A 12,512-nucleotide genomic window follows, 5' to 3' on the forward strand; every position below is an offset into this window, starting at 1 on the left:
ACAAGCTCATATCATGTGAGTGGCTGACCTCCAATGAAAGGTGCATGCTCAGCCTCAGCAGGTGTCTACTGTTAAAATGAGGGCATTGATTGGGAAAGAATGGGACCCAATGCATAATTGGAATAGACATACTTAGCATCTGGCAGAATCCCCAGGTTGGCTCCCTGACCAGTAGGGTGAGAGCTGTTACGGTGGGAAAGGCCAAATGGAAGCCATCAGAGCTGGCTCTACCTAGAAAAATAGTAAATCAGAAACAATATTGCACTCCTGGAGGGAATGCGGAGATTGGTGCCACCATCAAGAACTTGAAAGATGCAGAGGTGTTGATTCCACCATGTTCCCATTCAACTCTATTTGGCCTGTGCAGAAGACGGATGAATACTGGAGGATGTCAGTGGATTATTGTAAGCTTAACCAAGTGGTGACTCCGATTGTAGCTGCTGTACCAGATGCGGTTTCATTGCTTGAGCAAATTAACACATCTCCTGATACTTGGTATGCAGCCATTGATTTGGCAAATGCCCTTTTCTCCATTCCTGTCCATAAGGCCCACCAGAAGCAATATGCCTTTAGCTGGCAAGGCCAGCAGTATACCCTCACTGTCTTACCTCAGGTACATCAACTCTTCAGCTTTGCGTCATAATACTGTTTGTAGAGATCTTGATCACTTTCCCTTCCACAAGATATCACACTGGTACATTACATTGATGACATTATGCAGATTGGACTCAGTGAGAAGTAGCAAACACACTGGACTTATTGGTGAGACATTTGTGTGCTAGGGGGTGGGAAATAAGTCTGAAATAAATTCAGGTACCTTCTACCTCAGCGAAATTTTTAGGGGTCCAGTGGTGTGGGGCTGTCAAGATATTCTTTCTAAGATAAAGGATAAGTTGCTGTATTTGGCCCCTCCTACAACCAAGAAAGAGGTACAACACCTAGTGGACCAACTTGGATTTGGGGGCAATGCATTCCTCATTTGGGTGTGTTACTCTGGCCCATTTATCCAGTGACCCGAAAGGCTGCCAGTTTTGAAAGGGGTCCAGGACAGGAGGTAGCTCTGAAACAGGTCCAGGCTGCTGTGCAAGCTGCGCTGCCGCTTGGGTCATTTGACTCAGCAGAGCCAATGGTGATTGAGGTGTCAGTGGCAGACAGGGATGCTGTTTGGAGCCTTTGGCAGACCCTCATAGGTGAATCACAGCAGAGGCCTTTAGGATTTTGGAGTAAGGCCCTACCATCTTTTGCAGATAACTACTCTTCTTTTGAGAGGGAGCTCTGGGCCTTGGTAGAAGCTGAACATTTGACTATGGGTCAGCAATTTACCATGTGACCTGAACTGCCTGTCATTAACTGGGTGCTTTCTGACCCATCCAGCCTAAAGTTGGGGGTGCACAGCAGCATTCCATCATCAAATGGAGGTGGTATATATGTGATTGGGCTTGAGCAGGTCCTGAAGGCACAAGTAAATTACATGAGGAAGTGACTCAAATGCCCATGGTTCCCACTCCTGTCACCCTGCCTTCTCTCTCCCAGCCTGTACCGATGGCCTCATGGGGGGTTCCCTATTATCAGTTGACATCTTGATGTGTCACCTAAGCCTCATTTTCCTCAGTTGTTAAAAAGGGTAGCTGTACCTTCTGTGCCTCCCCCTCACCTTATTGTGAGGATGGAATGATATGATGTATGTGGAAGCACCTTATTGGTTGTAAAATGCCGTTGGAAACTGTGGTAATGGTAGTGGTTGTATTGTCATTATCATTGTCTTAGTATCTCAGTATAAAAGCAGTTATGTTTTTACTCTTAATGTACTGAACTTTATTTCTACCTTGTATTCTATATGTAAGACTTCCTTAAAAACGTCTATTAGTGTTTATGTGCTTATACATTTTTGAAGTTTGGATTGAAACAAATAATCATTATTCTAAGTCTTCTAAAATTCTTTTTAACTAAAATTAAATTAATTCTTTTTTTTTTTTTTTTTTTTTTTTTTGAGATGGAGTTTCACTCTTGTGGCCCAGGCTGGAGTGCAGTGGCGTGATCTGGGCTCACTGCAACCTCCGCCTCCTGAGTTCAAGCGATTCTCCTGTCTCAGCCTCCCAAGTAGCTGGGATTACAGGCGCCTGCCACCACACCCAGCTAACTTTTTTATATTTTTAGTAGAGATGGGGTTTCACCATGTTGGCCAGGCTGGTATCGAACTCTTGACCTCAGGTCATCTGCCTCGGCCTCCCAAAGTGCTGAGATTACAGGCGTGAGCCACTGCACCCAGCTAAATTAATTCTGAAGTTCAGAATGCTACTGGTTCATTTCTTTAAAACTTAGATTTTTAAACAATTAAAACTGAAAATATCAATGAAGATTGTTAATGACTGCTTTTAATTTAGCCAATTCAGATAGGCCACCAGGCAGGGGATGTGGAAACTACTGTGGCTTCCCCAAAACACCAAAAATGGATTTTATCTGTTTAGGTTTCACAGACATATTTTCGGAGTCGAAGGAGGGCCTTGATACTCACTCGTCAATGATACTGCGCTTCCTGCACCGCAATCGGCTCTCCAGCGCGGTGATGCCCTACCCGATGCTGGAGCACTGCAATAACATGTGCACCATGCGGTCTTCCGTGCTGAGGGAGTCTCTGGATCAGCTGGTACAAAAAGAGAAGGGTATGTGTGTGGGGGGGGTTCTCCTGAAAATACTCTGATCATTTCTTCTGTTTTGTTGGTAAAATGAGCCAATTCTTTTCCCTGCCTTTATTTCTGAAAATACAGAGTCATGAGTTTGTAATGTAAGAATGTGATCTTTCTCCTCATTCCCTTTCTTCCTAACACAGCTGGTTTCTCATCATTCAATTCTCTGCTCAGATGTGACTTGAGGGATGCCTTTCCGCTTTATCTAATTAACACCTCCCCTCCCCCCCACCTTCTGGTCAGGGTCACCTTTGCAGGTTTAATGGTGGAAATCGCGCTTATTGTTATCTGAAGTTGTAGCATTATTGATTCACTTGTGTGTTGTCTGTCTTGTCTGCTTCCTCATTCCTGCACCGTGCCTGTTGCATGGTAGGTATTCAATGAGTATTTGCTGGATAAATGAAGGAAGCCACCACAGACTCACTTGGAGATGGCAACAGAAGTTCATGATGTGTATAGATAGGTCTGTGGAACATAACAGAGCCCAGGCATAGTACCCAATATACATGTGAGAACATAGTACCAAATAAAGTCAGCGTTATAAATCAAGATGGAAAGGTGAACTGCCAACAGATGGAGTTAGGGCACCTAGTCAGCCATTTGAAGAAAAAATAAAACTGGATACTAGATTTTTTTTTTTTTTTTTTTTTTTTTTTTTTTTTTTTTGAGACTGAGTTTCGTTCTTGTTGCCCAGGCTGAAGTGCAATGGCGCGATCTCTGCAGCCGCTGCCTCCTGGGTTCAAGCGATTCTCCTACCTCAGCCTCCTGAGTAGCTGGGATTACAGGCATGTGCCACCACGCCCAGCTAATATCTGTATTTTTAGTAGAGACGGGGTTTCACCGTGTTGGTCAGACTGGTCTCAAACTCCTGACCTCAGACGATCCACCCACCTTGGCTTCCCAAAGTGCTGGGATTACAGGTGTGAGCCACCACCCGGCTGAAACTAGATTCTTAATACATTCCATTCACTAAAATAAATTTTAGATGATCAAAAAGTTCAACTAAAAATAAAATGCTAAAAATATTGGAAGAAAATAGTTCTACCTTGTAAAATATGGAACAGCCTTTCTAAGCAAGGCATGAAACTCAGAATCTATGAAAGAAAAGATTAATAAATTAGTCTGTATGAAAATTTAACCTTGCTCACAGCAAAAAAAAATATCATAAGCAGAGTCAAAAACAAGTGACATTCTGGGTAACAAAAATAAATTTTGTAACATATTAAAGACACAATTGACTGAATTTTTTAGTAACTCTACCCTTGGGCAATTATTTAACTCTGTGTTCCTTAGTTTATTTATTTTATTTATTTTTTTGCGACGGAGTCTCACTCTGTCTCCCAGTCTGGTGTGCAGTGGTGTGATCTCAGCTCACCGAAACCTCTGCCTCCCAGGTTTAAGCAATTCTCGTGCTTTAGCCGCCTGAGTAACTGGGATTATAGACACGTGCCACCATGCCTGGCTAGTTTTTGTAGTTTTAGTAGAGATGGGGTTTCACCATGTTGGCCAGGCTGTTCTCGACCTCCTGACCTCAAGTGATCTGCCTACCTTGGCCTCCTAAAGTGCTGGGATTACAGGTGTGAGCCACTGAGTCCAGCCAGTTTCTTTATTTTTAAAATGAATTAATGCATAAGGAATGTATAAAAAGCGCATGGCCAGGCACGGTGGTTGATGCCTATTATCCCAGTACTTTGGGAGGCCAAAGTGGGAAGATCACTTGAAGCCACGAGTTTGACACCAGCCTGGGTAACACAGGGATGACCCCATCTCTCCAAAAAATTTTTAAAAATTAGCCAGGCATGGTGGTGCATGCCTGTAGTCCCAGCTACTTGGGAGAGTGAGGCAGGAGGATCACTGGAGCCTAGGAGATCGAGGCTGCAGTGAGCTGTGATCACACCACTGCACTCCAGCCTGAGCAACAGAGTGAGACCCTCTCAAAAAAATCTCAACAAAAAAAAGCGCATGGGTTATAGTAAACACTCAAGTAAATGTTAGCTATTATATGTATGTTTATATGTACGTTTGATCATGTATAGAAAATGTATGAATTAACCCAGAAGAACATGGAAGAGGGCAGGACCAGACTGTACTCAGAAGCAAGCAGCTTAAAAAGTGTCACTCATTATTTAAAAAATGTAAATTCAAACCATAATTTACCATTTTCTTCTCGGCATGGTTTTGCAAATATATCAGTGATTAAAGAATTGCACTGATATGAAATGATGGGGTAATCCTTGGCCACTGGGTTCTTTGGAAGGTGACGTATGATTTTCACGTTAGGTAATATGCCAATGACATAACAGTTTGAGGGAGGCACATTTGACATGTGCGTGAAAACCCACTCATGACACTGATGAACTACAAAAGGATCTGGAAGGAGATTTCAAGGAAGATTTGTGTTTCTAGGGCCAGAGTACCAAGCGTATTTCTGTTAGATATTTTAAATGACTCTTTTTTTCCCTTTGTGAAAGGGATGTCATATAATCAACTCTGGTTTCCCCTACAGAAAGCCCTGGAGATCTAACTAGAAGTCCAGAGATGGATAAACTCAAGTCAGTAGCAAAGTGCTATGCTTATATAGAAACATCCTCCAACTCTGCAGACATTGACAAGATGACAAATGGAGAAACCTCATCCTACTGGCAGTCAGATGGCAGTGCCTGTTCACACTGGATTCGGTGGGTGGTATATAATACTTTTTAATTTTTTTTAATTTTGGAATGTTTTCTTCTTAACTGCCTACTCTTTGTGTTTTAAGTGGCTGTCTATGAAGATGCTTTAAGAATCAAGTAAAATGAATCATGTAAGATCATGTAACCTGGCTTATATATTCATAAACAGATAATTTCCCTGATATTTTAAAGGAGGAAATAACATTTGATTAATTTTAGATTAGTACTGATTTCATATCTTTTTTCACTAGTTTCTCAGGAAAATTAATACCACAAAGAGCAAGTACTTACATGTGATTGTATTTTGAAATATCCTTTCTCTACTTTTTTTTTTTTTAAGACAGGATCTTATTTTTGTCACCCAGGCTGGAGTGCAGTGGTGCAGTCATAGCTCACTGTAACCTCAGACTCCTGGGTTCAAGCAGTCTTCCTGCCTCAGTCTCAGTAGCTGGGATTTAGGCAGGCACCAGCATACCTTGCTAATTTCTTTATACTTTTTTGTAGAAATGGGGCCTCACTACATTGCCCAGGCTTGTCTCAAACTCCTAGCCTTAATCCTCCTACCTTGGCCTCCCAAAGTGTTGGGATTATAGGCGTGAGCCACTGTACCCGGTCGCTCTCTATACTTTTTTTTTTTTTTTTTTTTTGAGATAGAGCCTTGCTCTGACGCCCAGGCTGGAGTGCAGTGGCATGATCTCTGTTCACTGCAACCTCCATCTCCAAGGCTCAAGCGATTCTCCTGCCTCAGCCTTCTGAGTAGCTGGGATTAAAGGTGCCTACCACCACACTCAGCTAATTTTTGTATTTTTAGTAGAGACAGGGTTTCACCATGTTGGCAGGCTGGTCTCAAGCTCCCGACTTCCCAAAGTGCTGGGATTACAGGCATGAGCCGCCGTGCCTGGCCTCTTTCTATACATTTTTGAAATTCACTGTATGTAACTGAGTTGGTCACTTTAGGAGAAGAAATGGTATGGTCAGGAATCCTGGAGTGGAGCTGATGATAATAAACAGTGGTATTTCTGGAAGCTCTGAAGCTGCTACTGAAATTTTTACCTCTCCCCTCAGAAAACAGGCTAATTCCAATGGGAAGAATTAAGTGCCAGAAATAATAGTATTGTTTTCTCTTAGAGGACACATTTGACCTTTAGACATCTAATTTATAGATGAGAGAATACACTCAGTTTTTTGTATGCAGTTTACAATTAGCTTTTTTTGCCAGGTAAAGGGATTTTGTTAGAATGTTCATATTGTTCTTCCTGTACAAATAGCTAAAAAGGAATAATAAGATTAATCTTGAACTGAAAGGTCTTTTAAAAATGTGGGAAAGTCAAGGTCAGAAGGACTTTGAAACTCATAGCCAGCATTTCAAGTTAGTTGCTGTTAGGAAAACCAGTCTTTGCGTATATCAAATGTAAGCTCTTTGAGATGGGACTTCTGGATCCTGTCAGTTCTTGACTCCTATAAACATTTGTAATTTCTGCTTTTTGTGTTTTCCAGTTTAAAAATGAAGCCAGATGTTGTCCTTAGGCACCTGTCCATTGCAGTGGCTGCCACTGACCAGAGCTACATGCCACAGCAGGTGACAGTAGCTGTGGGGAGGAATGCCAGCGATCTTCAGGAAGTCCGAGATGTGCACATCCCCAGCAATGTCACTGGCTATGTGACGCTGCTGGAAAATGCCAACGTCAGTCAGCTCTGTAAGTCCAGCAGAACTGAGGGGTTAGGGAAAAGCAAGGGAGTAATATTTTTTACTTTGAAGTGAAGAGGCTGTTAGTTTTTGAGATTCGGTTTGCTTCTTAGGGCGTATACAAAAGTGGTCATTATTTCATTCATTAAGTGCTGTAGAAATTATAGAAAAGCGTCGGGGCATGCTCGCTCACGCCTGTAATCCCAGCACTTTGGGAGGCCAAGGCAGGTGGATCAGTTGAGATCAGGAGTTCGAAAACAGCCTGGCCAACATGGTGAAACCCCATCTCTACTAAAAATACAAAAATTATCCAGGCGTGGGGGTGGGCACCTGTAATCCCAGCCACTTGGGGGGCTAAGCAGAAGAATCGCTTGAACCCAGGAGGCTACGGCTGCAGTGAGCCAAGATCACGCCACTGCACTCCAGCCTGGGTGACAGAGCAAGACTCCATCTCAAACCAAAAAAAAGAGAGAAAGAAATTATAGAAGAGCAGTGAAATCATTTTTTTCATTAAAAACAAAACAAAAAACATATATATATATTTAGACAGGAACTCTTTTTGTCACCCAGGCTGGAGTGCAGTGGTACAGTCATGGCTCATTGTAACCTCAGACTCCTGGGTTCAAGCAGTCTTCCTGCCTCAGTCTCAGTAGCTGGAATTTAGACATGCACCACCATGCCTGGCTAATTTCTTTACACTTTTTTGTAGAAATGGGGCCTCACTGTGTTGCCCAGATTGATCTCAAACTCCTGGCCTTTACCCTCCTACCTTGGCCTCCCAAAATGGTGGGATTATAAATATATATATAAACATATATATATAGATAAAATCATATATATATAAAATATGTTTTTATATGTGTTTATACATATTTATATATTATGTATGCTTATATGTGTAATATATATGTTTTTTCTATATATTTTTTTCTTTTTTTTTTTTTTTTTTTTTTTTGAGACAGAGCCTCGCATTGTCACCTGGGCTGGAGGGCAGTGGTGCAATTGCAGCTCACTGCAACCTCCACCTCCGGGGTTCACGCAATTCTCCTGCTTCAGCCTCCCGAGTAGCTGGGGTTACAGGCGCACACCACCACACCCGCCTAATTTTCTGTATTTTTAGTAGAGATGGGGTTTCACTATGTCAGACAGACTGGTCTCGAACTCCTGACCTCATGATCCGCCCGCCTCAGCCTTCCACAGTGCTGGGATTACAGGCATGAGTCACTGTGCTGGCCCATTAAAAATATGTTATTCCCATTTTCTTATTGGAAAATTAGAAAAATATAAACAAAAATACTCAAATCCTACTACCCAGGAATTGTTACTGTGACTGCCTTGGTGTGGATCCTTGCAGACCTTTCCGTGTGTTTGTGTATGTGTGTGTGTAAGTGTGGGTATGGTTTACATGCACACACATATATGCACACATATATACACACCTTTTTTCCTAAAAAAGAGCTGTATGTATCTGTTCCCATATATCTATACATATCTTTTTACAAAAATGTTGATAGTCTTTGCATGTTCTTTTGTAATTTTTTAGAGTGTATTATAGTCACGAACACCCTTATTTAGTGTTGTAAAAATATGCCGTAATTGGCTGGGTGCAGTGGCTCACGCCTCCAATCCCAGCACTTTGGGAGGCTGAGGCATGCAGATCACTTGAGGTCAGGAGTTCTAGACCAGCCTGGCCAACATGGTGAAACCCTGTCTCTACCAAATACAAAAATTAGCCGGGTGTGGTGGCGCATGCCTGTAATCCCAGCTACTTGGGAGGCTGAGGCAGGAGAATCACTTGAACCTGGGAGGCGGAGGTTGCAGTGATCTGAGATTGTGCCACTGCACTCCTCCAGCCTGGGTGACAGAGCAAGACTCCATCTCAAAAAAAAAAAAAAAAAAAAAGCCATAATTTTAACCCACCCCTCATTCTTGGACATTTAGGTTGTTTCCAATTTTATGCCATTATAACCTTGCTTTACACATAGCATTTTGGAAATAATCACAATTCTATGATTGCTTTCCGGGCTTATTTCATTCAAGGAGCTGGAATGCTTCATGTTTTATCTCATTTCTTCTAATGCTTTCCTGGGCCAAAAGAAGTATTCTTTGCCCAAAGGAACTGAGGCCTAGGGAGGTAGAGTCTTTGTGTCTCACCCCTAGGCAAATAAGTAGTTAGGCCTGTGGATTAGAAGCTTCCTGTCTTATATTGTGATCTTTTCTCTAAGTTGTGTCCTTTTTAACTTCTTACCTTCTCTCCTCCGACCCAAATAAGAAATTGTGACATCTCTTAAAAGTGAGTCATGTCTGTGTCATCTGTTTGGATTTGATTATTAAAAATAAATTCTCACAATTGCTTGTAAGCCAGCCACTGTTCTATAACTTAATCCAAATTTCAGAATCCTAGGAAGAATTCTAGAAATGTTCTTACCATGTATTCAGACAGGCTTGTTTTAAAATGTTCTTTGTGTAGTTTTTTCAAGACTCCTAAGTTCCTAAGAAGTTTTGTTGTAAAGACTTAAACCACCCTTAATTTTACATATTATTATTATGATTTCTTAGATTTGTCAAAGCTTTTTGACAAATTATATACCAGTTCCATTGCACATGCTATTTATTTCTGTCATCAAAGTGTACCTTCAGAATTTTCTTTTCAAAATGTCTATTACTATTTTGCTTTTTGTTGGGAGCCCAGCATTTGCCTAAAGAAGTTAATCCAATACTGAATTTTTTGTTTGTGCTCGACAGATGTCCAGATTAACATAAAGCGTTGTCTTAGTGATGGCTGCGACACTAGAATTCATGGTCTCAGGGCTGTTGGCTTTCAGAGAGTTAAGAAGTCTGGGGTCTCAGTCTCAGATGCTTCTGCAATATGGTATTGGTCTCTGCTGACATCTCTGGTGACGGCTTCTATGGAGACAAATCCCGCCTTTGTCCAGACAGTGCTGCACAATACTCAGTAAGTCATTCTCTCTATGTTCCAGCCCCCTCAACATGCCCTTATTCTCCCGTCATCCTTTAGGGCGTATCACTGAGCAGCCTTCCGTCATTAATCGTTGTGGCTCAGTCAGCTCGGCCTCAGGTGCCCTAGTGTTTCCTGTTCGTGCCTCTCAGCTCCACAGTGTGTCTCTCTTTGATTGACGTTCTGACTTTACAGACTGAAAAAGTGCCCATTCCACCTTCCTGCTCCTCCTCACACAGTTCCTACAGTGTTCTTCATCAGCTCACTAAGTGGACCAGTCTTGTGAGGAGTTCACTTATGCTGTGCCTGTTCCTTGTCCATTGGGAAGTAATTGCTCATGTTTATATAGGATTTGATGTTGGATAAAGCACTTTCAGATGCAGTCTATTATTTTACCTACTGACACTGAAATGTACCTGTGAAAATTACCCCATTTTATAGATGCAGATGTTGTGACCTTTCCTGAACTCACATGACCAGGCTGCAGTAATGGATCAGTTGAGGGCTCTTTCCACGAATGAGTGAAATCTTTTTAGGGGTACTTAATTAATTTGTTTTGAAATGTGGAGTACTTTTGAAAAAAATCATTAGGGCAAAAAGACCAAGTAGTAACATATAAGACAAATACAACCAGCTATAGCAGCACTGAAATATTAGTATTGTGCAGATTCAGTAACTGATAATAGGTACCTATAGTGTAGGCGGCGAGAGTATCAGCCAAAAAGAGATTGCTAATATTTTGTTCTCTAGACATCTTTTGAGATTTGTTAGCACTATTGAGTAAAACTGTTAGCAAATAACACTGCTGCTCTGAAGGGTAATAGTTGGCCATACCTTGTTCTTTCTTCCTGTTGTAACATGTATTCTCACTAAATTATTTCATACTGAGAGAAGCATTGCAAGTTTACATTTAACAAATAATTTTTATTTCTTCCTCAGTCATTAGAGAGTAATTTGCCGGCCTGTGCCCCATCGTTCCTGCTACTTTAGTGTGTATTTCCTGTAAACAAGAACATTTACTGACAGCCATTGAAATCAGGAAGTCCACATTGGTGTACATTGCTATGTTGCCACCATCTCATCCTCAGACTCCCTTCAAGTTTTGCACGTTGCCCCAGTCACGCCCCTTACAGCAAAAGGATCCAGCGAAATACTCTGCATTTCATTGTCAGATCTTTTTAGTTTCCTTCATTCTGAAACAATTCCTCAGTATTTCCTTGACTTTCCTCAGTATTTCCTTGACCCTGATACTTTTGAAAATTACGGGTCAGTTATTTTGGAGAGTGTCCTTCAGTTCTGGTTTATTTGATGTTTCATCGTGATCAGATTGAGGTTTTGTTACCTATCTCTAGCAGGAATATCATAGAAGTGATGCTTTGTTCTCATTGCATCCCGTCGGGTTGCACACAACTTCAGATAGTCCTCATTCTAGTGCAGTCTTGTTAACTTTGATCACTTGATTAAAGTGGTTTTTGCCAGACTTTTCCATTATAAAATAAGTATTTTTCAGTTCATAATTAATAAATATGTTGAAGGCGGTACTTTGAGACTATGTAAATATCTCATTCCTCATCAAACCTTTTGTTAGTGGATTCCTGTTTTATGTACTAGATTATAGTCAGCCACAGTTTTGATGCTTATATTATCCTGGAGCTGGCTGGTGGCAACCCCTTCAGTCTGGCTCGTGTGTCCTTTTGGCATGTCCCATTATTCTTAGAATGCTTCCAAGATATTCCTGGCTTATCTTGAATGTTCCCTATGTTAGTCCTGGAATCAGCCATTTTTCTGAATCAGGGGCTCTTTAGATGGAGATCCGCCCACCTCGGCCTCCCAAAGTGCAGAGATTACAGGCATGAGCCACCACGCCCAGCCTGTTTCTTTATTTGTGACTCCCTTCTCTGATACTAAGAAACTTGCTTCCCATCATCCTTGGTACGTTTTTGTACTTACTCAGTTCGCCTCTATGTAACCAGTGTCCCATTGCCCCTGCCCTTGCATGGACACCCTCCCTATCCCATTCCTTCTCCGGCATCTTTTGCAGAGCTGCTGCTGTGGCCACCCTTGCACAGATGCCCTTCTTATCTTCCGTGAGTTCCTATACCCTGTGCCAGGCCACCCTTCTTGCCCTACTTGGTGCCTGCATTCCGTATCGGGCCGTACCTTTGTGAAGACACCTTTCTCACCCTGCTCAGGCTCTAAAACCTCACTGTAGGCCACCATGACTACTCCCCCTTATTACCCAGACACATACAAATGCCTACGTTGCACAGCCCCATCTTACGGACTGGATTTTCAGGAAAAGGAAGAGGTTTCTATATTTTTTTTTTGAAGATGTGGCAAGTGGTTGAAGAATGGACAGATTTTAAAGTTTGTGTCCCTGCTCAGTTTTACTAGTTCATCTGCAATGATATTTTCATGCACTAAAAGATGAGTGTTCTAAATCTATTTTAAAATTAAAGATTTATTGAAAAAAATATCAATGAGGAAAAATAGGTAAGGAAAAGAAT

General features: G+C 41.7%; 1 protein-coding gene and 1 non-coding gene across 7 annotated transcripts in view; one reads left to right on the forward strand and one right to left on the reverse strand.

The window, feature by feature from the left end:
* Window positions 1-12,512, forward strand: part of ZZEF1 (zinc finger ZZ-type and EF-hand domain containing 1) — a 136,676-nt gene that overhangs the window by 23,838 nt on the left and 100,326 nt on the right. For all 6 annotated transcript variants that reach the window (XM_055257868.2, XM_055257869.2, XM_063629624.1 and 3 more), the window contains exons 3-6: window positions 2,469-2,663; window positions 5,194-5,365; window positions 6,857-7,056; window positions 9,792-10,002. In XM_055257868.2, coding sequence (XP_055113843.1) covers window positions 2,469-2,663; window positions 5,194-5,365; window positions 6,857-7,056; window positions 9,792-10,002 — 778 coding nt within the window. The remainder of the gene's footprint in view (window positions 1-2,468; window positions 2,664-5,193; window positions 5,366-6,856; window positions 7,057-9,791; window positions 10,003-12,512) is intronic.
* On the reverse strand, window positions 4,957-5,057 carry LOC129470877 (small nucleolar RNA U13). Its single transcript, XR_008653396.1, has one exon. It is a non-coding gene; the product is annotated as a small nucleolar RNA U13 (small nucleolar RNA).

This window comes from Symphalangus syndactylus, chromosome 20 (genome assembly GCF_028878055.3).
Source record: "Symphalangus syndactylus isolate Jambi chromosome 20, NHGRI_mSymSyn1-v2.1_pri, whole genome shotgun sequence".
Classification (NCBI taxonomy): Eukaryota; Metazoa; Chordata; class Mammalia; order Primates; family Hylobatidae; genus Symphalangus; species Symphalangus syndactylus.